We start from the raw sequence: 22582 nt of genomic DNA on the forward strand, positions 1-22582 counted from the left end.
CTCCTGTTCCAATGAGCCCCTCTGGGTGCCCAAACTGGGATGCCTCCATGGCAAAAAATACAAATTTGAGAATTTCTACTAAAAATAAACCTGATGTGGGGCGTTTTGTTTTTTATTTGTTTTACTGAAGGCAGGCCAGTGGATTATACATCGAGATCAGTAAGGAGTGAGCCTGTCCAGCAGATCTGTGTGTGGTACCCCTGACTAGAATTCAGGGTCTTCAGGTTCGGTCTTGGAGGGCTGCAGTGACTTCCTGCCAACCCAGTTTCTCGATTAGAAGCCAACCCTTGTCGATAATGGAGACCCTTTTTTATTTCTAAGGCTTCCCTTCTCAGATTGCAGCTTTTTTTTCTTCTCAAAGGTGCCATCCAGGTGGTCTTGTGATTCTCAGCCCTTCAGTTCTTTTCTCTTCTGTTTCTTTCTTCATATTTTTTCCATCAAATCGGTAAAGGTGACATGTGACATCTCGCTAATTGACAGCTGGATCAGAAAAATGAAAAAAGGTGACTTGTGGCTTGTGACTTTACTTGTGATTTGTGACATGTGACTTGTGACATCTCATTATTTGCCAGCTGGATCAAAAACTGAAAACGGTGACCGCCGCTGCTTAAGACGAGGAGGTGCCATGAAGAGTTGGGTTGGGTTGTGGTCACTGAAATGAAGCGCAAAAATGCGGCTTTACAGCTTAAATATCTGCAGCAATCCTCCTCCTCCTCCTCTTCTTCTTGTAAAGATTTTCCCAATTTTATGTGCTGGCCCACCGTCCACCATTCTCGTCATTCCTTGCCCACCCTGCTTCTCCTTTAGGTGCCTGTCATACAGTCAGTCCACATTGATTTTGGTTCTCCTGTGCCCTGAATCCTCCACATCCAGGACATCCTCCTCTCCACTTTGCTTACCTCTCTTCTCATTTCATCTGCTCTTCCCTTAGCAAGAATATCCACGGCTACAGTGAGAGACCCCTGGTGTGACCCAACCTGAACTGTCAGTCCTGCACGACGTCTTCTCCCTTCTGTGTTGGCCCCTCAGACACGTCCTTAACTAACTCACAAGGTTTCTCTCTCTCATGTATCTCCACATTTCATGCTGATGGGCTTCTCTAAATGTATAAAGGCCATGTGTGGTCCTTTCTGTCTCTCTGTTTATACGTAATCTGTCTGAAGGAGAAGGTCACGTCTGCTGCACTTGTTCAGGACCTCACACCAAGCTGTTCTTCTCAGCCTGTTATCCATGATCCTTATACCCCTGGAGTATCTCTCTCTTCTCCTTATGTATCTTTATAGGTGAAGGTTCAGGTTGAGGAGCAGGCACTGGTACAGCATTGCATCGCCGCAGCCACCACACGACGAAACAACTCAGTTGGCAATCCCAAAGGCAGACACGCGGTCCACTCCCACCCTCCGAAAATGACCGTCTATCTGCCACAGACAGGTGTTACGTGGGAGTCTCCTTGGCCTGGTCCTCAACTATGAGCATCCTGCGAGCCTGATCACCCTCGGGTAATGGTGCCACACGGCCATAGTGTCGTAACTGACACTCCCTCACAATGCAGGTCATGTGCCTCATTTGGGACTCTGTGAGCAACACAAAGTCAAACCAAGGACTCTCCAAAGAGACATGGTACCAAAGGGGTCCGGTCTTCATCTCAGGTGACTGGAGAGCGTCCATGTCTCGCACCAGGACTCTAAAGACTTGGACCTTCATCCCTTTGCACAGATATCGGGAGCGCCACACACCCCCCCTTTCCAGTGACTTCATGATCCCCCAATCCGTCTACTGATGAGTCACCAGAGACACGAATGTCACTGCCGAGGTCAGTAAACCTCTCGACGAGGTCGACACTCAGACAGCAGAGACACAGCTGATGGCCGTGCCCATGAGGTACACTGGATATACTGTATATCATATATATATATATATAAATAAAGGCAGAGAGAGAGAGACACGGTCACACTGTTTGTCCACTAATCTGGCATTTCCTCTTCACAGCAGATCTTTGACATCAACTTCCATAACATATCTAACTGAGACTCTTCAATGCTACAGCCAGTGTCCCATGTAGTCCCATCCCATTCTTCATTCTTTCCAATGCATGTTTGATTTTGATTTGATATACTTTATTATTATTATTATTATTATTATTATTATTAGAATCACCTTTTTGCATGACTTTTGGAGGTCAGAGTGCAGGGAGCAATTTTCAACTTAAAGGCACAACAGGGTAGGATCCTTTCTGGCAATAACGGGATTTGAACCTGCAACCTTCCACATACCAGCGCTGTGGCACTCCATTTTTGAATATGTCCCTTGGAATTTTCTCAAAATAAGCCTTCCACTTTTTCCACCTAACCCTAACCCTTTTCCATACCTTCAACAGCACTCATTAAATTACAGTTAGGAAACTGGACTGGAACAAAAACCGTTAGCTACCGAATTTGCGGACCCCTATACCGTACACCGCGTCCATGTGGGCGCCAGTCATTGATTCGATGAAGTGTCCCCGCCCCGTAAAGGCTCGCCTGCTGACGTGACCAATCACTGACAGCCGCAGGCGGGAACAGGAAAAGAGGTGTGGCCTATCTGCGAGCCCCAACTCGCCATTCGCTTTACTCTCGCAGGTGACGCGCACTCTAACCAATCACGTTGCCGCTTCTTACTTTCCGCACCAGCTCGAGAGACACGTTTTCATTCAAGATGGCCGAGGCTGCGTTGAAGGAGTTGGCGTCTTTGGAGAAATACCTGGGACTCAAAAAGACAAATAAATACAGCACTAAAGGAGAACGAAAGGTAAGCGCATTGCGGTGAGGAACAGCTTCACAGAATTTAAACGGGGCGTCAAACAGAACTGTGCGCCGTAGAGGAGGAGGTGGTGGTGGTGGCCATTCTTTCATTCTTCGACCCGGTTACTGATGGAGTCGTTGCGTGTGCTGCGGTTCGTCAGGTTGGCAGTGCTGGGGACTGGCGGCGAGAGGACGTAGGCCGGTTGCTAGTGGGATGCGAGTCGCTTGAGATCGGCAGGCGGCGCCTGCAAGGACCTTTTCGTAGTCGCCACTTCCCGCGGCCCTTTGCGCTTTGGGTTGCATCATTGCGTGAAGTTCCTGTCCAGTTTTGAAAACGAAAGTGTGTGTGTGTGTGTGTGTGTGTGTGTGTGTGTGTGTGTGTGTGTGTGTCTCGCGCGCAGACGACTGTTGCTGATTGATTAAAAGAGTGACTTTCAGTTTTATTAGGGAACAGAAGCCCAAGGTTTTACGGGCAAGTCGCCTCACTGTCGCATTTTTATAGTGTGATGGAAATCGTGACATTTTATAGCGCGTCTTTAACAAACAACGCTCGTCGGAGATGGCATTTGTGCTACTGGACGTTTGTCTACAGTTTTAATTGGGGCAGATGAAATTACTCAATCGGGGCATTTAACGTGCTTTTTGTAAAGCGGCAGGCAACATTTACCTTTGCTTCTTTGCCCTGACCCCTTTATCCAAACGACTTACAAAGTAATACATTTGGTTTATTTTGGTTTTCTAGTTGGCAGGTGAAGTGACTTGCTCAGGGTCACATAGTGGTGTCAGTAGTGGGATTTGAAGTCCAAAGCCTTAACCACCACACCACACCACCTGGAGTACTTCACAATTCACTTTTAATTTTTTACATTTTTCTACAATGTGATGACTGGCAGGTTTTATTTCCACCAGCTTACAGGGAGGCATTTAATTTCTGACTTACCAGCTCACTGTTTAAATGACACGAGTGACAACCTCTTTCACTTTTAAGGTAGTGGATTTTGAAGGAGTACGTAAAAAATGCCCATATGAAGTATTTCATCTACAGTATACGCGTGTGAGGTTGAAATTCTACAAAGTGAGTGCGGATTTCACCCCGGAGATGGGATGTCAAACTCTGTTCTAGAAGGCTGTAGTGGCTGCAGGTTTTCATTTCTGCCACATCCTCCATTATTAACAAATTAGTAATAATAAGATGGGCTACATTGCCTTGATTTTTAACTGACTTCAATCTTATTGTTTCTTCATTAACATGCAGTCAAACAATAATGAGATGCAAAGTGAGCCAAAAGATGACCGGGTTAACTCGGACCTCATGTCTTTCACACAATATTTGCAAATATAAAATGAAGGACTGAGAAATACTAATCTGTTCTGGTCCACAAAAATATTTGAATGGATATTTCAGAGAAAGGAAAGTTGGGAATGACTGGTGTGGCGGAATAAGAACACTAACTAGGAAATTGATTGGAGTGAATATGGTGGCCTCAAAGGACTGTCTGAGACCCCAGAAGTAGTTGGTCAGATTTGTGACTTGCTTCGTATCACTTTGTTTGGCTACCAGTTATGAAAAAAAAAAAAAAACAATAAAGCAAGTCAGCTGTAATAATGTACGTTAAATTAGCAGCAGCACGTGGTTATTAAACGAGAACGTAGCCGCCCTCCAGGGTCTGAGTTTGTCCCCCCCTACCCCAGAATACGTCCTGGAATAACGAGATTGGAGGAAGAAGATGATTTAGGAGCAGTCGGCTGATTGAGGTAAACCTGGCAAATGGCCGTTAAACTGATGGTGATGACAGTGTGTCTTCATTTGAAGTAAATGCTTATGGCTCGTTATCTCCATATTCTCAAATGTTCTCTAATTGTGCTGCCTGCCATTTCAATTCCCTTAACTAGAAAAGTAAATCAAAATGCAGTTGTCTGTAATCTGAGTGGTTTCTTTAGGGCCATTAACAGTGCGTGCCATCATGTCTGTCGAGGTGACAGCAGACGATCAAATGCCAGAGCCAGAAAATGCATCGTCGTCGGACCCACCGTGGGTGGGTGGGTGGGGGGCAGCAGAGTGCCTCCAGCAGATTTTAAGTTGCATCCAAAAAAAAAAAAGATTTAAAAATCCGGAGCTTCAAACGGCAGTACAAGGCAGTAGTGATGGAACAAATGAAATGTGCAAATCAGGCAGACCTGTAATATAATGGGAGGCCTGACAATCAAAAGTCCGCCTTCGAAGATTCAGGAGTCGTCGTGCACTTGACAATCAACAAGCCTGGCTGTGTTCAGACTAACAGAATGTCAGGTTATATAGCGCCTTGATGTGTGCAGTACAAGTCACAGGAAGGTTCTGCTTTATAACACACTGGTGAGGCCTCATCTGGAGTCCTGGGAGCAGTTTGGGTCTCCATAAGAACATAGCAGCACAAGAGAAGGTCCAGAAAAGAACGACAGGGGATGAGTTAAGAGGACACACACACACACATGATTGAAGTGCTCGAAACTGTGAAGGCGACTAGCCCAGTGGATCGAGACTGTGACTTTAAAATGAGTCCTTCAAGAACACGGGGACACCATTGGAAACTTAAGAGAGAATCTCACACAAACATTAGGACGGTTTTCTTCACACCGAGGACCACAGACACTTGGAATAAGCGAGCAAGTCGTGTGGTGGACAGGAGGACTTTAGGGCCTAAGAGGACAGGGCTGGTGAACTCTGCTGGTCTGAATGGCCTGTTCTCATCCAGATTGTTCTCCCATTTTATTAAAGCAGTGGCTCCCAAACTTGGTCCTGGGCACCCTCTTTGGCTGCAGGTTTTTGTTCCAACTAGATTCACAGTCGGTGTTAATAATCAATAACGACTGATCTTGTTTAATTAGCTGGTCAGTTTTACTCTTCTCTTATTCTGCATTTAGAAACACAACTGTGTGGTTTTTACATTTATAAGACATTTAAAAATATTTATTTGTTATTAAAGCTCTAAATGCTTAACTCTTTTGTTGTTTTCCCCTTTTCCTGTGTAGTTTGCTCCCTTCATTTAACTCTATCTATCTATCTATCTATCTATCTATCTATCTATCTATCTATCTAATAGTGACAATTAGATCTTTATTGTCATTGTCACTTTTACAAAGGAACAACAACATTGAAGGTGCAGTCAACAACAACTAACGGTTAGTTAACGACCAGCAGAGAGAGTGTCGACCGTCTCGAGAGGTTTACTTACATTCACGTCTCTGGTGACTCTTCCTATAAAGTCAGTAGACAGATTGGGGGGTCATGAGGTCGCTGGAAAGGGGGGTGTGACGCAAAATGATGAAGGTCCAAGTCTTTAGAGTCCTGGTGCTTCTGGTTTGTGAGACATGGACGCTATCCAGTGACCTGAGACGACGACTGGACTCCTTGGGTACCGTTGGTTTGACTTTGTGTTGCTCATGGAGTCCCGAATGAGGCACATGACCTGCATTGTGAGGGAGTGTCGGTTACGGCACTACGGCCATGTGGCACGTTCCCACCCATTCCCCCCCACCCCCCAAAGAGGGTAATCCGGCTCGTAAGATCCTCATTGTTAGGGACTCGAGTGGGTGGACCAGGCCAAGGGGTCACCCACGTAACACCTGGCTGTGGCAGATAGAGGGTCATTTCCCGAGGGTGGAACTGTTTGGGGGGTTGCCAACCGGGATCCCGAGTTTTTTTTGTCGTGTAGTTGGTGCGGCAACACGCCATACCAGTGCAGACTCCCCAACTTGACTTGACACCCGGGATGATGAAAGCAACGATGAGTTTATTGTCAGACCCGCTAATTAGTAAAATAATTAAATAAACGGAACACCTGGAAAAGCAGAATGACAGTGAGGTTGAAAATACTGTTAACGACTTAAAAAACAACTTCCCTGTGTAACTGCTTATTCCATTTTAATAAAAATCTACCAAACTTGGTTTCTAATTTCTACATTGACTCCAAAACACACAAATAAGGCAAATAAGGACTCGCTTAATTCGGACGTTGGTTGGAACAACAGGGGGTCCCCAGGACCGAGTTTGGGAGCCGCTGTATTCGAACATTAGGTGGGGGGGGGGTGAGTGAAGGCCAGGTAACGCAGCAGCCCCTCATCTATGACGGTTTATTAGTTTGACAGCAGCAGGCCCCAGCCTGTTAGTAAGTCACTTTGGATGAAAGAGGCCACTACATGCCTTGTGAGTCGCCATAAACACACAGACAGTGTGGTCCCCAAGGCTCTGTTTTAGCCGTCCACGTGACTCACTTGTCGTTGTTGCCGTCGCCTGTTTAACGTGTTCTGACCCTCCTGGTCCATTTGCTTTGTACTGTGCTGAGTCGGGACACAGTTAGTTACTTTTGGTTTTGTCTCCAGTTAGTTTGGTTGCATTTCACAGAGCAAACTTTCAATAGGACCAAACGTGACAAAGGGCAGGGGTCCTGGAGGGCCGCAGTGGCTGCAGGGTTTCCTAATTAGGACTTGGGCCTTGCTGATTATGACATTTTAAATGTATGCCTTGTCGTTCACCCAAGAGAATTTGTAATTGCGCTGTCGAGTTTCTTTATCCTCCATGTGTTTTGTGAACAGAATTTAAACTTGGTGCTCCTTCCAATTCCCCTCTCCTTTATTTCTAAAGGTGTTTTTAAGCACAGACACTTGATGGAGGTTTAAAAGGCATCACGTCGGCTGGAGAGCTGCTGGCTTATTGGTTCTCTGCATTAACTAATGTCTGGTTAACTAAACGGGCAACGATTTAAAAATTTAAATACAGCTGCTGAAACTAAAGTAGGCAGTTAAAGGTTGTGAATGGTAACGGGCAAGGGAACGAAAATGAAGCCCAAAAAACGGATTGCGTTAGTAGTAAATAAATGGGCTCTAATGAAGAAATTGGTAGAAGTGGAAACCTGCAGCCCTCTAGGACTGTCATTGAGGACCCCCGATCTACAATGGAGTAAAATAAATAATAATAACTAAAAAAATAAATGTCTTTAATGAAAAGTGCTAACAAGTCATGGAGTAAAACACCTAGTTTCATTATCGGCAATGACTCATCGGGAAACTGGCTGCGTGTGCCTGTGGGGGTGTCGTGGGCTTTTTTTGATTCGGCAGATTTATTTTCTTTTTTTTTTTTTTTTTTTGATCTGTCACAATCCTCATGAAGGGTCAGCGAGAGCTGCGTTTGTGGGCCGCTGCAGTGGAGGTAAGCGTGTGGCTTGTGTTCCCAAATCCGTTAATCTGATAACTAGGAGAGTACGTGAGAGTGACGTGTGTTCCTTTACCTGCTTCATCATGGCGACTGTGTACCCAAAAGCTCTGCTGCAGTGATGTGCTTCGACTTCATTGAGCCAGTGAACATTTCCGTGCCCTCTGATGACGTGTGCGTCCCCTCCAGTGGCCTGCTGTTTGACTGTCCCCTCTGCTTTCTCTTAAATCACAAGTCTGCGGTCATTAGTGGTGTGTGTGTGTTCAAATGTCTGATCCTAACATTTACTGCCTACATTCCAAGTTTAGTGTGCCGCGATCTCATTGGGGGGGGGGGGGGGGGGCGGGCGTGACGTGAGCCCCACTCTGGACCTCGTATTCCGGTTTGTTCAGGTGGGTGTGAAAACGGCAAACAACTGGGTCAAGGTCCTTTGGAGGAGATGGCCTCAGAGTGGCACTAACTGGACCCTGGTGTGGCTCATGTGAGGTGACACTGGACTACTCTGACTGCAGGTCTAAAGAGTGGGCATTAGGTTGTCACTAAGGCTTGAGCTGTGGCAGCCTGTAATAACGTAAGGGATGTGTGGATCAGGTGCTGACATTCTACACATCCATCCATTATCCAACCCGCTACATCCTAACTACAGGTCTGCTGGAGCCAATCCCAGCCAACACAGGAAGCAAGGCAGGAAACATACCCCGGGCAGGGCGCCAGCCCACCACAGACATTCTACACACTTCTGTGCAAATCTACAGGAAAATAATAAGAAAAGTGGACAAGGAGACGCACACCACTGTCCAGACTGTGACATCAGGCTGCGTGTTGCCAACGTTTACGCAATCTGCAGCAGCACAGCAGTGGTCGCCCAACTGGCCTCTCCTGCTGTGTTTATGTGGCCATTTTGGTCTTTAGTTGTTGGTGTTACTCTTCATGACAGTTCTTCTTGGGGGATTCACTGTTTTTTTGGCTCATTTTTCCTGCAGTCAGCACAATGCTAAGGAGCATTTAATAAAAGTAGCCTGTTAGAAAGAAGGCAATATGGAAATAATAAGGAAATGTAATCTTCTATTTTGTGTTTCTTCAGTTTAGTGGCTCGTCTTTATAGTGCTCTAAGTTTTCATTGGACTGTTTCAGGATTTCTTTTTTTTTTTCTGCTGGGCACAAGTGCCATTCCATACCCAGGGTCTCAGAACTCAAGAAGGGGCCTCGGTGAGGCTGAATGTGTTTGTCCGGCAGCCGTCTTGCACCTCTGCCATTGACCCGCTGAAGGTTGGAATACTACACTTGTGTTGGGGACCTCGCACTCGGGGTGTGTGGCTGTCACAAGCACTGGGGGCTTCCAGTTTCATATGGTTAACCCTCTCAAGGCTTTCCAGGAGGTCACATGTGGCAGTGAGGATTGCGTTGGTGGTGTTTGTGTTATGTGGCGTGCCTGGTGTGTGCCACCTCTGGGAGTGACTCCCTGTATCAGGACAGCACCTTCAGTTATGACCGGGTGACTGTGTGGTGGAGTGTCCTTGCAGAGACTGGAATAAGCGTCAGTGGTGGTATCTTTATTTTGAAGGCTCATGAATCTCCATTAGCTGTTTATAGTGGGCATTCACCTGCTGCCACCTAAGAGCAGAAGCCTTGCACCAAGGTGGTTTCTATCGTGTACATTTCAACACATATTTTGTTTTACAGGTTCCAGTTCTTCAGACCAAAGATGGCCAGGACATAGTGGGCCTCGTGACCATTGCCTGTCATTTAGTGAAAGCTGCAAAGCAGGAACAGCTTTTGGGACGCACCCGCGAGGAGAGCGCAGTCGTACAGCAGTGGCTGGAGTACAGAATAGTGCAGCTCGGAGCCCCGGGAGCCAAGGAGGAGAGCAGATCAACCCTCCGGGTATGTCGGACCGGAATTTTCACTTTCTTTTAGCTCTCACGCAGGGTTTACTTAATTTTACTTTCTTGTACATTGGGCACATTTGTGACATCTGGAAGACTGCAAACCAAACCCCTGTAGCCATATGTCAGTTATTAAAGGTAATTGTTAAATGAGTTTTGTAGAAGAACACCTATCAGTCCGCACGTTGAGGAGACAATCTGTTTTACAACAGTCAGGTGTTTGTGTGCAGTGCCATTTGTAATAATGAAAGAGCCAGAAAATGGGAAGAAAACTGAAGGGTTCAGAACATTAGAACCGTCTGGATGAGAACAGGTCATTGAGCCCACCAAAGCTTGCCAGTCGTGCCCGCTTCATTCTTCCATGTTTAGAAGGTCCCTAAAGTCCTACTGTGTCTGTCATGTTTATGCACAGATTGCCCTCAACATGTTTCCAGCTGTGTCCCCGTGTTCTTGATGACCTCATTTTAAAGTCTCGATCCACTGCACTAATCCTCTTCATCATTTTAAACACTTCAGTCCGGTCTCCTCTTCATCTCCTGTGAAGGCTCAGCTCTTTGAATCTTTCTTCATAACTCATCCCTGTAGCCCCCTGTAATCAGCCTAGTTGCTCTTCTCTGGACCTTCTCTAGTGCTGCTATGTCCTTTTTGTAGCTTGGAGACCAAAACTGCACACAGGACTCCAGATGAGGCCTCAGCGGTGTGTTATAAGGCTTGAGCAGAACCTCCTGTGACTTGTACTCCACACATCAAGGCGCTATATAACCTAACAGTCTGTGAGTCATCTTAATAGCTTCTGTCTGGCAGTTGATAGCGTCGAGTCCACTACGACTCCTCAGTCCCCCTCATAAGGCTGTGGTGGACAGCCGGGACTCTTCTTAAGGGAAGGACCGGAAAAAGGAGCTTGCATGGGGCAATACCTCCTCCAGGACAACAGAGGGCAACATCCCGGCTTGCTACCATTCCATGGGGTTGGAGTATAGAAGCTCAACACTCCCAAGGGCCCGTGTAAACCTCCAGGGGGTGCAAGGGGAACGGCTTGAATTTTTCCTCCGCAGGATTGCCACCCCACCTGGAAGGAGATTATGGGACACCTGGGGCGCTTCTGGGTGCTCAACCAAAGGAGCCGCCTCACTCCAGTCAGGGATAGGAAAAGAGAGAGACGAGAGGAAGAAAGGGCCTGCGTATTTAGTGCTTCTGTGAGGAGCGAGCAAAAGGTGCAGCCCCACTTGTAAATAATCTGGGGAGCTGCACACCCCACACCCATACTTTGGGTTTTTCGGACCTCCCATCGTATTCTGGCTCTCCTTGATTTGGACGTGTCATTCTTTCCGTTATTTACTGCCTTGTACCCCAGTTTTGAAGCTTTACAGCCTAACCTCTCCATTTCTAAATCTAAAATCTGCTGGAGATGCTTTGCTGTCCTCCTACTGTCTGATGATGATGATGCATTTCCTGGATCGGTTTCCATTTTTCCCTGTAGTCTAGTGTAGGGGGGGGCACCATGTTTTTGGCTATAAGCCTCACATTTGTGAATTGGCTGAATGAGTAAAAGTGCGGAGGTTATTGTTGTTAAGTGTGTTGTGCTGCTTCATTGTTCTCCTACTCTGGTCCTGGTGATGTCACGCCCCATTGCATTGTGGGTCGTACTGGCCTGTGCACAACAAGGAATGAGGAACAGTGATGTATTGCTTGAAACTGAAGTGTTTTTAAGAAAAGCTAAAGAGGTGAGAAGGGAGGGAGACTCCCACTGGAACAAAGTGCCATTTGAGTACGTTGGGCAGATCGGTGCCATTCGCCAAGCAATAGACAAAGCAACCCAACATGCTAGTCTGTTTCACGTGTCCGTTTTCTGTTCCGTTTATCAGTGAAAGGCTACCACGCACGTTATTATAATAAAAGGACCAGTTTTAGATTGGCAGCTTTATCAAAGTGAAATTTCGTTTGGGCTTATTGAAAAGAGACTAAAAGTAATATGAAGCGAGCCGCTCTGTTTCAGAACTTCAGGCTGACGCTGTCTCAATGCCCGCCAACGCCTGGCAAAGCAGAGTGGAAATTTGCCACTCCTTGCACAGACAGGAGTTGGGCTGTTTGGAGTGGGCACTTCCTTCTTTGGGGGGGGGGGGGGGGTTCGAGCACACTGACAGCATTCACCTGAAACCTGCGTGAATTAGTTAACGCTTGGAGCGCTGAATATTTTTTTCTGAAAAGCACCCAAAGCGAGGGTCTCCAACATAAATCAACTTAAACTATCAGTTGCCTGGGTGCTGTTGGTCCGCCAGTTCACGGTCTCTTGTGGCTCGAGACGCTCACGGGCAGCATGACGGCTGGCAGGCCGTCTTCTCGTGATGGTGGTGAGGACAGCAGCAGCAGTCGTGGTCACAGCACCACGCAATCTGGTTTGTAGCTCGTGTCATTATGAGTGGCGGTCTTCATCTACACAAACGTGCTCGGCACCACGATTAGCTGGAGATCGATCAGTGAATACCAGTACCTCGCTTTCATTTTTGATCTCTAGATCACTTGCGACAGGTCAGTCCAATTCAGCGATAATATACAAAACACCATCCTCAAAGTCGTTTGCTTTGTGCGTTTGCTTCAATCTCTCGCCAGATGTCGATGCCATTTTTGTCGTTGTCTTCTCTTCACTGCTTCCCGCAAGCACAGGGAATCTCGGTCAGACCAATGAAGCTAACCTTCCTTCTGGCAAGGAGATTTGAAACTAAAACATAACAGCGGGTTTTGTCACCATTTGCAGCTGCTTACTGCTCTCAACCCCTCCCGATGACAAAAGTCTACATCTGACCTGAAAGACTTAAATCAATGGAGTTTGAGCTGGCAGCCGTGTGCTGTGTGAAGACCCTTGCCGTTCTCCAAGAATGTCCCCTGCAGCCATCACCGCTCCCTCGTTTCCTGTTCCTGTAATGTTTCTTCCTGGGGGTCTTCCAAGATGGCTCTTCTCAGTTTTTGCCCCACTCGTATGCTGCCGTGTGACGCTTTTTGTTTATTACTAATACACTGAGCACCTAGGGGACAAATGGCCGCACAGTACGAGTTGGTGAACGGAGGGGTGCCCTGTAATTAATCGGCCCCTGTGTGGTTGAGACGCCCGGCTGTCTCGCTCGAATCGTTCCAGTCCTAGTGAATGTTTAGGGTGGGCAGACGGTCATCACGTTTCCACTCAGAAGTTTGAGCTCGTCGTGTAGATGGCAAGCATGGAGTGGCATAGAAGATCATATATATATTAAATAAGGAGACCATGCACTAGACATGGGTTGGGCATAGAATGGCAAAGCCCGTCATAAAGGAGTAACACAGAGAGCTTAAAATCTGAGAAGGTGGAATTGAAGATGGAGTCAATGGCTCAGAGGGGTCTCGGACTGCAGCCCTTGGACCTTTTTGTAAAGTGACCTCCTTCCTCGTATTCAGTGTCGCACGTGTTTTTTCAGATAAATCGATGGTATATAATTTGGCCTGATTACATCTAAGCGTAGTGTAAATGAGTTTCCTCCGCAGGGTGTCTGGGCTTTCCCTTAAAGACGGGTGAGGAGCTCAGAGTAGAGCCGCTGCTCCTGCGCATCGAGAGCGGTCAGGTGAGGTGGCTCCTGGACGCGTCCCCGGTGAGGTGTTCTGGGCACGTCTAACTGGGACACACTGGAGGGTCTATGTCTCTCGGCTGGGCCTGGGAACGCCTCGGGATCCCCCTAGAAGAGCTAGTAGAATTGGCCGGGGAGAGGGAAGTCTGGGCATCTCTGCTCAAACTGTTGCCCCCGCGACCTGATCTCGGATAAACAGAAGAGAATGGATGATGGGGTACATCTAAACGTTGTATTGAAGGAGGTGTGCCCTCACATTCATCTGCTCAGTGGTGGCACTGCAGTTTCTAACGTGTGGTTAAAATGCTGACGGACCCCACGACTCGGAAGAAAAGGTGACGTGCCTCCCCACCATCATCATGATCCTGAAAGTCTTGTTGAAGAGGTGGTGGGTCACCCTCGCTCGCACATGACACTCCCAGTTTAAAGCTGCACAGGTGTCCTCTATGGCCCACCTGTCTGATTTTTGTCTTCTCTGCTGACTTTTGGTCCGTCAACGTGGAGAGAGAGAATGAAGTGTGCGTTTCCAGACGTGGTCAATGGGATTGGTCTGTACGCCGTCGCCAGCACATTTAAACCTAGTTTTTATTGTCATCAAGTGGCATCCAGGTGGTGTCACCCGTTAATTTGCCAGTTACAAATTCACGAGTGACGTTTTTGCAGTGATGTCATTTGATTTCAGTCCGGCCGCCGTTGGTTGTTTTCCTAACCTGCTGTGATGTCTAAATCTGATAGAGAGAAGACCACCTCAGCAAGTGTGAACGTGGCAGCAGTCTGCCCATGCGTTGGCCGTGTGAAGTGTTCTTGCTGCACCCTCGTGCTTCACAGTGTCTTTTAAACTGCGGCCTTCCTCTTTGTTTGTATCACTTCATCGTCTCGTATTCTTTGTCTGTGCCGTCCGAGCCGGGTGGTCCACTGACCTGGAGTTGGCTCGAGGGAGTTACCCGCTGTGAGTCTGGCAGAGCCATGTGTGGAGCGTTGGCCCAGACCCCGTGCCTGCTTGAGAGCACACAGCACAGTAACTTCATTTGCCCCCGAGATCTATGTGTGCGTTCAGAGTGGGTAAGATGGCGAGGTCTCCCACAGGACTTGGCCAGCTGAAGGGCTGCAAATGTGACAATCTGAGGAAATGAAGCTAATTGTTTATTCATACAGTGTGGACACCTTGTGCGCCATATGCGGGTACGAGGGTCACGTGGTGGGCTTTTCTGTTTTTGTAATCTCGTGAGCTCTCTTGGTTTACTGCCTTGCCATTCGGACACTAAAAGTGCTCGGGCCGGTGCTTTCGTACGTTCGTGTCACTCACGTGGGTGGCAGTCCTCGTGTTTTATTACCTGAACAGCAGCACACCACAACACGCTTACTAAGACAGTTGGCCCAAAGCGAGAAGACTGAATGGAGTTTTAGTTCTGTTTAGAGTGCAGGCCTGCTTTGGCATGTGTGATGCCTCACTATTGTCAAGAGGCTCAGGCTGGCACAGAGACCCCCCAGTTTAATGTTTAGATCTTCACCCTTCTGAATCCCATGTTCACCCCATTGAAAATTCACGGATGTCCTTCATCGTGTAAACTAAAATAATTCAAAAAGCATTGATTACCCACAGTGCCGTTCAGCACAGCACCCATCAGCCTTCACAGTTTAAATGGCACCATGTGAGGATTGTGCAAGTCATGAGTGTGTGCCAGGGCGCACCTCTGGGTTACTCAAGAGCCCCTTGACTTGAGAATTGGTGTAAAGGGTGTGTTGTAGGACCTCACAGTACACATGTGGTTCAGTTTTATTTAGATGAGTTAGGTTAGGAGCCCGCAGAATATTAATAATAATGTTTGTCAGATGTTTCCCTGCAGGCCACACTGTGATGAGCTGTGCTTGGTGCGACGTGTGGCTATGGTGGCGGAGATGACGGGTTTGTTAGCTCTTATTACTCTTGGTGTGGACTCTGTCGATTGTGACACTCCTTCAGGTCACCTCACGTTAGGTCATAAGCTTCTGTACATTATACCGTATAGTGACAGGCTCTTAGGGTGCCATCCCAGGAACCTCGTTTGGAACAAAAAGCATAATGGTGTGCTGTGGCACCAAGAAAGGGACCCTGATCAACAGGCTGCCACAGCAGAGTCCTTTGTCCTTGCGGGTGTCACTAGGATGTTGCACAGGAGTTCACCTTCCACTGACCCCAAATCATGAATGAGATGCCACGTTCAGGGGTCATTTAAGGTGTCCCATCCAGAAGGAGCATTACAGCTGAGGCTGGGGGGGAGCACTGAGCTGTTCGCCATAGTGCCCCCTCTTACCGCAGTCTGGTATTATTGACCTCACCGGAGCCTGAAAGCCGTTTTTTTTTTTTTTTTTTTTCCCTCAACTGCACCCGCATGACTTACAGTATGCTGGGTCCCAGATGGGCCGGGGCGCCTCTTCATTGTATGGACCAGGGGAGCAAGTCTGGTCAGGGCAGTACCTCCCCGGGGACACTAGATGGCAGCGGTGCCTGGGACTCCCGCAGGGCTTCATGGGAGTTGGAGTTTGGTGTAGCCCTGTTGGGGTCCACTGGGTGCTGCAACAGCTGCTGAGCCCTCCTGGGTGGGTGTTCTGCCCACACCCAGGAGTGCTGCTGGAAGTAGGTCAGCGAGCACCTGGGGGGCATTTATTAAAGGAGGAGAGGAGTCGGGAGGAGAGGAGAAGAAGAAAGTAAAGTGTTGTGTGCTTATTGGGACAGTGGAAGGCGTCACCCACAGGCGAAGAGAAGAAGAAGAATAATAAAAGCCCTTTGTTTTTAGTAGTGTGCCTCCCGTGGCGGGTTGAGCGCTGGTGTGGTGCCATCCACTGTCACAACTGGATATGAATGCCCTGTTCTCGTCACAGTTACAGTTTTTCTTACTGCACTCCACAGACTCTGCTGGCTTTAATGGCTGTTGTTCTTTTTCCCTTGCAGGACCTGAATGAATACCTTGAAGATAAGGTGTACTTTGGAGGCGACTTCCTCAGCTTGGCCGACATCTTGATGTACTACGGCCTGCACTCCTATATGGTATGTCTGATGGCCTGTGACCCTCAATGAGTAGATCCTCTCATGTGTTAGCCGAGCGAGTGAGCGTGTGGATGGGCGGGCGAGTAGACACAATGCTGGGCTTTTCCATGTTTCACACAATGAGACAAATTGCAGGGTTCAAGCAGCGGAGCCTGAGCAGCTGCACAGTACTGTCTCTTTATTCAAGTTACTTTGTCACCCTCGTGAGAAGGTAATCGCCCCCTTGGTTTCAGACCTTTAGCCGCACACAATCACAAAGTAAACGCGGCCTGCAACTTGATGTATGGGAGTTTTAATCCCCTCTGACTTCTCGGTAGCTTTGTGAGTGTCGGCTGTCGGGTTCAAGTCAGGACTTTGTGTTGGCCACTCCTGAACATCTGCACCATTCAGTAGTCGACTGCTGTGTTTCGTCCTGCTGCGTATCCCAATGATGCTTCAGGCCACAGACAGATGAGTGAACTTTCACACTAAGAAGTCAAGTGTTGAATGCTTGGGGTCCTTCAGTATTGGAGGGTCTTGCAGAGCATCGCCAGCCCATTACACGAGCACTGCCATGTGTTGTCGTATTTCCCTTTTGAATGGCGGACATCGTGCTGTTGACCTGTCTGGGATCATCAAGGTGTTCGTCTGCACTGATGTGTCACTTGGGTAATGGATGGAGGTTTCCTCGTTGGCCACCTTCCCATGAATCCCATTTTCCTTCTGTCTCCTTCTATCATAGCGTTCTGAACGCTGACCTCAGCCGAGACTGGAGATGACTACAGATACTTGAGAGTCCTATTGGCATCCTCTGTGACTTTAAGCTGGTCACTGCAGAGCCCTTGGGGGTCCCATTAACAGACTGTCCTTTCCTAGGAAGATGTTCTCCATTTGAGATGATGGCACCTTAGAATTGGCCTCGTAATCCTGTCCTGATGATGTGTCAGCCACCTTCTCATTCCTTCATCTAAACCCAAGTTCCTCTGCTGATGGTGATGGTTCCACTTTCACGGTGAGGTTTACAGGGCTGTCTGCGTTCGCTCAGTTCAGTGGAATTATCAGCAGTCCCCTGATTATTCACAGAATCCTGATTTCTTATTCTGATTGGGAAAAATCGAGTTAATCGTCTCCGAGAAACACGATGGTCTCTCTAAGATACAATTTATTTTTGTGTAGCCCAAAATCACACAAGAAGTGCCGCAATGGGCTTTAACAGACCCTGCCTCTTGACAGCCCCCTAGCCTCGACTCTCTAAGACAACAAGAAAAAACTCCCCAACCAAAAAAAAAACCCTTATATGGAGATAATGGAAGAAACCTCCGGAAAGGCAGTTCAAAGAGAGACCCCTTTCTAAGTAGGTTGGGCATGCAGTGGGTGTCAAAAAGAAGGGGTCAATACAACACAATACTCAGAACAAATCCTCAATACAGTGTAAAAATAAAAATGTTACACAAGTATGGAGCAGAATTTAACAGTAGATGACATCCCATAATAGGATTTGGATTGACTGTAGGGTGATATCAGCCCTAAGCCACCCTGTTCTTGATCTTGTGGTCTTGTATGCCTGTTAATCCTCTAGTTGACACTCTGAACGACCACCAGAGGGCGAACTGGAGGCGACTGCCAGCATTCTGTGTTTTTTATTTTTTCGGCCCACTTGAAGTGCAGTCCAGCAGGGCCAGCGCTCCCACAGATGGTGCCGCCCGTCACTTGTCCTTATGATTAACGTGAGGTTTGTCCTCCTAATTTCAGGTTGACCTTACAGTCAAGACCGAGAGAAGTTTGTGAATGTGACCGATGGTTTAGCCACATTCAGCAGCTGCCCAATGTCCAGCAGCACCTGCCTCGTGTCCACATCATGAAGAACAGAATTTACACCAATGTGCACTAATTAAGGTGGAAAGAGAAGAGAATCCGAGGAGTGTTCAGCGTAGAAGATCACCTGCCGTGGTCCTCGGTGCGGTCACTCGTGTCCTCTTTGGGTGGAGGGTAGCGAGTGGGGCGACACGTCAAGTCTTAAGCGGAGTTTTCCTCGAGTGTGAGCACAGGAGCAGAAGGTGACTCGCGCCTTTTCATTAGACGTCCGACTGAGATTTTTTTTTTTGGTCCTTTTGTGCCCCATTTTTGCCAGAGTAGCTTGACGTCCAGGGTGGACGCTCCTCATTTCCAGTCCCTGGCAGCAGTCGGAGGCCCGTTGTCCTTTTAGGAACTTTTGCCCTTGACGGGAGTCTGGTTTTGGGACACGTCTGCTTCGGTGTCTTCCTGTGATCCCCTTTTTAAACAGTGACTGGGCTCTGGACCACAGCTGGTGGTCTTCTTCGCTACTCTGCTGCTCATCGGATTTCCTCAAATGCAGCTTTTCACCGCAGGTTGTGGCATTGATTTTTTTTTTTTTTTTTTTTTTTTTTTTCTGGAATTTGACCATCCAGTGAGACCACCATAGGTGTTGGCAGTAAACCCTCCTGACGTTTTATTGTCTTTTAATTGTTCATTTCATCCTCTATTTCTGCATTATTTATTTGGGACCGTTTGCTTTTTCTATTGCCAATTAAAAGGTATCAGAAGGTTTGGGGGTCTTTAATGTGTTGCCATTAATGTTTACGGTGGCGTGAGGAGGGCAGAGACGGAGTGGGGTCCGTGAAATGTCCCGGCTGTGACCTTTTAACTCGAAAGGCATTCAGATCCTGAGGAGTTTTCATTTTTGGGTCCGGTTTGTCGTCCTTTTTCCTTCCCCTTTTTATTTGACTACAAAGGTGGGGGCCTCCTTCTCAGAAATCATTTTGAAATGAAAAAGGAAAGAAAAATTCTGTCATTTGTTACATTGCTGCGGAAAAAAAATCCAGCAATCCCAATGGAGCGACGCTCCGTCATCTGGACTGTTGGAGCGGCCGTGAGGGGCACTGGTGTTGTGACTTGAGGGGTTTGCCAGTGGCATCAGGGCACGGGTCACCTGCCACAGACTCGGAGCCACCAGCCTGCACTGGGTGGGCCACAGCAGTCCTGGTGAGGTTGGTGTTGTTCAAGTCAACTCCACGTTCAGAGATTCTTTAATTGCCTTACATAATTTTTAAATAAGCAAATCCTCACTTGTTACCCCAGAGTTGTCTTCTGCCCCTGACCTCATAGGCTGAGCAGTCGGGTGATAAGCAAACAGGACATCAAACCTGAGTCTGTGTGCTCTCACGGGGTCCGGCTCACTGCACCCCTCCATGCCAGGATCAGGATGGGCCAAGAGCACATGCCAAGGCTGATGGACTTTTGTGAAGGGCAGAGTCTTTTCAGGTGATGGTGGGGGGGGGGGGTCATCCTCACCCCGACACGAGTGGCCAGCACAGTAACTTTCACTCTCTGGTCCCCTCGCCTGACTTTATGCCATTTTCATCTTTTAGTAAATGTATTTCGTGTGCTGCCATCTTTAGAACAGTTTTAGAAGCTGCCATGCTGACTATTTATTAATAACTAGCTGTGCCCCGTGGCTCCGCACACGTATTAGTGAAGAGGGACAGCGAGGAGCGCCCCGCCCCACTCCTGACGTCACTCGGATTAGCGCACACTGAGAGGAGTAGTGGCGCAGCTAATGGTGGGCAGAGGGGCGGCATTGTTGGCCAGAAGGCTCAGTACAATTCGTGTGTAAGTAGCAGGGTTCGGAAAAAATGTCACTCATGAATGAAAAACGGACGCTGTAGTTCAGGTTGGGTGATGGACGGATGAAAAAAAAAAAGTCCAATTATGTTTTTTTTTTTTTTTTTTATCCACAAATGCTTCAAAAATCATTTTCAGTTGAAATTTATGAGGCAATAACAAAAATAAACCTAAACATTACACCGATGATACTTTATACGATGATAAACGACTCATTTATAATTGTTATCAATCCAAATCACCTATCACTTGTACACTACACTGGTAATTATATTAAACTAATAATTAGAACAGTGCAGCGTCTATTCTGTTCATGTCTAGTTGATGTTTAGAAATATTGCTGTTTCTCTCTCTCTCTCATATATATATATATATATATATATATAAACTATGCAAAATTAATCTTATTTTTTCTCCTTGCATCATTTTAATTTTCTTTGTAAATTGGTTAACATATTCAGTTATTTTGGAGGGCGCCAAATAGAAGCCCCGTCCCACCGCAAGCGGCACGAACTCCGCTAATGTCACTGGAGAGGAGTCACAAAATCCAACGGAATGTTCAAGCAAATTCTAGAAAAAAAAAAAAAATGATTTAAATCCGTGAAGTAGTTCTCTCGTGAAAAGTAGACAGACAGACGTTGGGTTATTTATTTATTTATATATATATAATATATAATGTGAATGAGAGAGAGAGATAATAATAATTGTGTCTAATAATAGATACATAGCCAGTGCTTGATTCTTCCCAAGGGACAACTGTACTGATGCTCGGGCTCCCTTCATGACTGGCGCCTCCATCACGTGACGTTCATTTCAGGTCTTCTGACTGAAAGTTGCGTGTAAATTCTGATTGATTTTTGTTTCTCCACCTTTTGATCCAAATTCATATGTAAATGTTGACATTATGAAGTATGGAGACTTTAGGCCGTCCCTTATTCCGTAACAAACCACACGACTGTTCTTGCCTTAAAATTACAGATTTAAAAAAAAAAAAGCACCTGGCACAGGTAAGAAATCATCCGTAGGCCCCCAGTTGAAATTGTCAATGCAGTCCACAGGGTATGCTAAAGAAATGCCAGCCTCAGCTGTGCCCAGTAACAATTTAACACTGGAGAAATAAAAAGAAAGAACACCGTGCTTGAAAACGTCAATCCTTGGAGGGGAGAAAAGGGCTGAGAACCCCAGGGGATGTCACATGACTTTTGATCCCACTGTCGCCATTGGTCTGCTGTAGTTAAATGGGGTCTCCTGTGTGCCTGTCGGTGGGGGTCCTGACTGGATAGTAAAATGTTTTAGTGGGCTGTGGCTTAAAGATTGGGCGCCCCCTAGTCTGGCAGTTTCAAATGTGCTGCTTTTGGGTTTGTGCTACATGCACGTCCGCCCTCTCGCTCTCCCCTACAGACACATATGTGACATTAACATCCCAGTGCAGGAGGTGGCCTTAGTCGTGTCGCAGCTGCTTCTCTGTGTCCAGTGGCGCTCATCCGTCCATTTTCTAAACGCGTCTATCCAGAGCAGCCGCCACCCCAGCACGCCGTCTTCACGCCATTTAAAAGCAGCGCAGTCAGGCAAACATGACTTGTTTTTCATGAAATTCAATTGGCTACAAAGTCTGCCCACTTGCTAATGAGTATCCTGATTGGTTAGTTCGTGCGCAGGTGTCCGCCTTCTTTAATCAGTGCTTTTTTTTTTTTAAGTATCCACTTAAGTGTCCATTTTGTGTCCGTCTCGCCCGTAGCGACCTCTGCTTCAGTGGCCTCAGCCTTCGTTATAAAGGAGCATCGTGCAGAGTAACCAGGCCAGTCATCGATGCATTTGATTGTCATCCTGGTCACTTGTGTGTCCCTTCAGGCTTCTCTAGCCCAACCCCACGTGTCCGTTCTTGTGAGCGCCGTGTCATCTTGAGGATGGGAGGCCTTTGTGTGATTTGAGCGGTTTGCTTTGTTTTTTTTCAAGTGTGACATTAAACGACGTCGGGTCTTTGGATGTTACAGTCCTGCTTTTCAACTTTTATTTTATATGACACAATAGAAAGTGACAAAGAACCAACCTGCGTGTGTCACATTGCAGATCTGATCGCTGAACATCTGTGATGAATGACCGGGAGTGTCACCTCCATGTGCCGCCACACAGGCCAGCTGGTCTCACTACCACTCTGTAGACCTTCCCTTTCACTCTTGATACCTGTCTGTCACCAATCACTCCTGACACTCTTCTCCACTCTGCCTGCATTCTCTTCTTCACTCTCCCACACTCCCCATCACTCTGTACTGTTGATCCAAAGTATTTAAACTCCACTGACCTGACATTCCACTGACCTTCCTCTCATTCACACACATGTATTCTGTCTTAGTGGTCCTACTGACCTTCATTCCTCTCCCCTCATATCTCCACCTCTCCATGGTCTCCTCAACCTGCTCCCTACTATGACTACAGATCACATTGTCATCAACAAACATCACAGCCCACGGGGACTCCTGTCTAAT

General features: G+C 47.3%; 1 protein-coding gene across 1 annotated transcript; it reads left to right on the forward strand.

Moving 5' to 3' along the window:
- The first annotated feature begins 2623 nt into the window (after positions 1-2623).
- eef1e1 (eukaryotic translation elongation factor 1 epsilon 1) lies at positions 2624-19020 on the forward strand. The gene is made up of 4 exons (XM_028790854.2): positions 2624-2787; positions 9652-9852; positions 16380-16475; positions 18207-19020. The coding sequence occupies exons 1-4, from the start codon at positions 2695-2697 to the stop codon at positions 18240-18242; spliced, it is 426 nt and encodes a 141-aa protein (XP_028646687.2). The 5' UTR covers positions 2624-2694; the 3' UTR covers positions 18243-19020.
- Positions 19021-22582: the final 3562 nt, after the last annotated feature.

Source organism: Erpetoichthys calabaricus, chromosome 6, assembly GCF_900747795.2.
Source record: "Erpetoichthys calabaricus chromosome 6, fErpCal1.3, whole genome shotgun sequence".
NCBI classification, from domain to species: Eukaryota; Metazoa; Chordata; class Cladistia; order Polypteriformes; family Polypteridae; genus Erpetoichthys; species Erpetoichthys calabaricus.